A 2,304-nucleotide genomic window follows, 5' to 3' on the forward strand; every position below is an offset into this window, starting at 1 on the left:
CTTTTCAGTAGTATAGGCCCCAAACTTTACCTGTACAATGACCACTTATCTATCTAATCCTGAATTGTACCCCACATCCTTAAAATAAAAAGAAGTCATTAGTTGCAAATAGTCAATCAGTATGTGTTAGTAATATGTTATTGATCAGTATACGTTATTGATACAGCTCTTTGGTAGTATGAAAGTCAAGCGTTGCAATAGCCAGTCAGTATATGTTATTGATGAGAGAAGCACATTGCAGGCACAAAACTAAACCCTATGTGGATTTACATTTAACCATTGCACATAGAACTTCTCTGTATTTTTCACTTCCTTTAGAAAAAGTTCCCCCAAATAAAATTACTAATTATAAGGGGATGTATAATTTGGGGGATTTCTAAGTGTGGTTGGGCAATTTCACAGTGAAAATAATAAACATACTTGTTTCTACATTTAACAGCGCGTGCCATTGTGGATAACTCCTTTTATAAAATATGTGATGTATGCATTATTCAAGTTGACACTCAGAATTCTTCTTTATTATAGGTGCCACCAGTTGCCTAGGATGGCAATGAGAATCTAGTCCACGGTTTCCAGAGGCAGTATCTCTCAGGAGTAGAAATCTAAAACTAAGAGCTCTTGTCCCCTGGATACCCTACACCACCAAACATGTTCACCTCTAATAATGCCTGCTCCGTGCCTACCACTTTCTGGCTCACTGGCATCCCGGGGCTGGAGTCCCTGCACATTTGGCTCTCCATCCCCTTTGGCTCCATGTACCTGGTGGCTGTGGTGGGGAATGTCACCATCCTGGTAGTGGTAATGATGGAGCGTAGCCTGCACCAGCCCATGTACTTCTTCCTGTGCATGTTGGCTGTCATTGACTTGATCCTGTCAACTTCTACCATGCCCAAACTACTGGCCATCTTCTGGTTTGGTGCCTGCAACATTGGTGTGAATGCTTGCTTGGTCCAGATGTTCTTTATCCACTGCTTCGCCACTGTTGAGTCTGGCATCTTCCTTGCCATGGCTTTTGATCGTTATGTGGCCATCTGTGACCCACTACATCATACCTCAGTGCTCACCCATGCTGTGGTGGGTCGTTTGGGGCTGGCTGCCCTCCTCCGGGGAGTGATCTACATTGGACCTCTACCCTTAATGATTCGTCTGAGGCTGCCCCTTTACCAGACCCAGATCATTGCCCACTCCTACTGTGAGCACATGGCCGTGGTCACCTTGGCATGTGGTGACACAAGGGTCAACAACTTATATGGAATGGGGATTGGCTTCCTGGTATTAATCCTGGATTCATTGGCCATCACTGCCTCCTATGTGATGATTTTCAAGGCTGTGATGGGGTTGGCCACACCTGAAGCCAGGCTTAAAAGCTTAGGGACATGTGGCTCACACATCTGTGCCATTCTCATCTTCTACATCCCCATTGCTGTTTCCTCTCTCACCCACCGCTTTGGCCATCGTGTGCCTCCCCACATTCATATCCTTCTGGCCAACCTTTACTTCCTCATTCCTCCCATCCTCAACCCAGTTGTCTATGCTGTCCGCACTAAGCAAATCCGAGAGAGACTTTTCTACATTCTTAAGACAGGAACTCAACCCAGATGACTATTCTACATGTATGGGGCATATAAATATTTAGTCATGACAGGAAAAGTATATGACTAGGAAAGCCCATGAAATTTCTAAAATATGGGATTTATGGGTCTAAAAGTAATCATAGAATTTATTCTGTGTGATCATGGATTTTCTATGCAGTGTATACCCAATTTCTGAAAATAGAAAAGAAAATAAGGGTATGAGTTTTTGTCCTGCAATTCCCTTTTCTTACCTATTGAACTCATAAAATTAAGCACAATAAGGATAACCATAAAGATTAAAGGAAATAAGATCATTTCTATCCTTTACTTTTTTGGTATGAAGTTTTTAGTTTCACTTTGAAGAGTGTTATAAAACACAATTTCTGGAAGGTAGAATTGTATTCTAACACCTTCTTGAAGACAGTTTCCAATTTTTGCTGGTAAAGGTCTGGAAAACTTCAATGGTGTTGACAAGCTTTCTCAACTTTTTTGACTTGCCCCAGAAAAGGCCTTCTGTTGAGAATGGAGAAAAAACAAGTATAAAAAATCTTAATCTAATGAAACTAGGAATGAGTCCTTACCACCCATGGGTGTTAAAATTTTTCAAACCAGGTCATTTCCACATTTGAATAGAAAAATAGGTTACAATATTTCACATCTCTCCCTAATACAAGTATTAACTGAGAGCAGGGAGGAGACAGGGAAGGGATTGTGAAGGAGGTTGAGTAAC

The 2,304-nt window shown here is 41.6% G+C and overlaps 1 protein-coding gene across 1 annotated transcript; it reads left to right on the top strand.

Annotated features, from left to right (window-relative positions):
• Nucleotides 1-648: 648 nt before the first annotated feature.
• Nucleotides 649-1,602, top strand: LOC103270679 (olfactory receptor 52M1-like). The gene has a single exon (XM_008068211.1). The coding sequence runs from the start codon at nucleotides 649-651 to the stop codon at nucleotides 1,600-1,602; it is 954 nt and encodes a 317-aa protein (XP_008066402.1).
• Nucleotides 1,603-2,304: the final 702 nt, after the last annotated feature.

Source organism: Carlito syrichta, unplaced genomic scaffold, assembly GCF_000164805.1.
Source record: "Carlito syrichta isolate Samal-C Ts95f unplaced genomic scaffold, Tarsius_syrichta-2.0.1 Scaffold309894, whole genome shotgun sequence".
Classification (NCBI taxonomy): domain Eukaryota; kingdom Metazoa; phylum Chordata; class Mammalia; order Primates; family Tarsiidae; genus Carlito; species Carlito syrichta.

What these genes read in the sequence shown, in the direction of transcription:
- LOC103270679 (XM_008068211.1), top strand. Translation starts at nt 649, where the DNA reads ATGTTCACCTCTAATAATGCCTGCTCCGTGCCTACCACTTTCTGGCTC.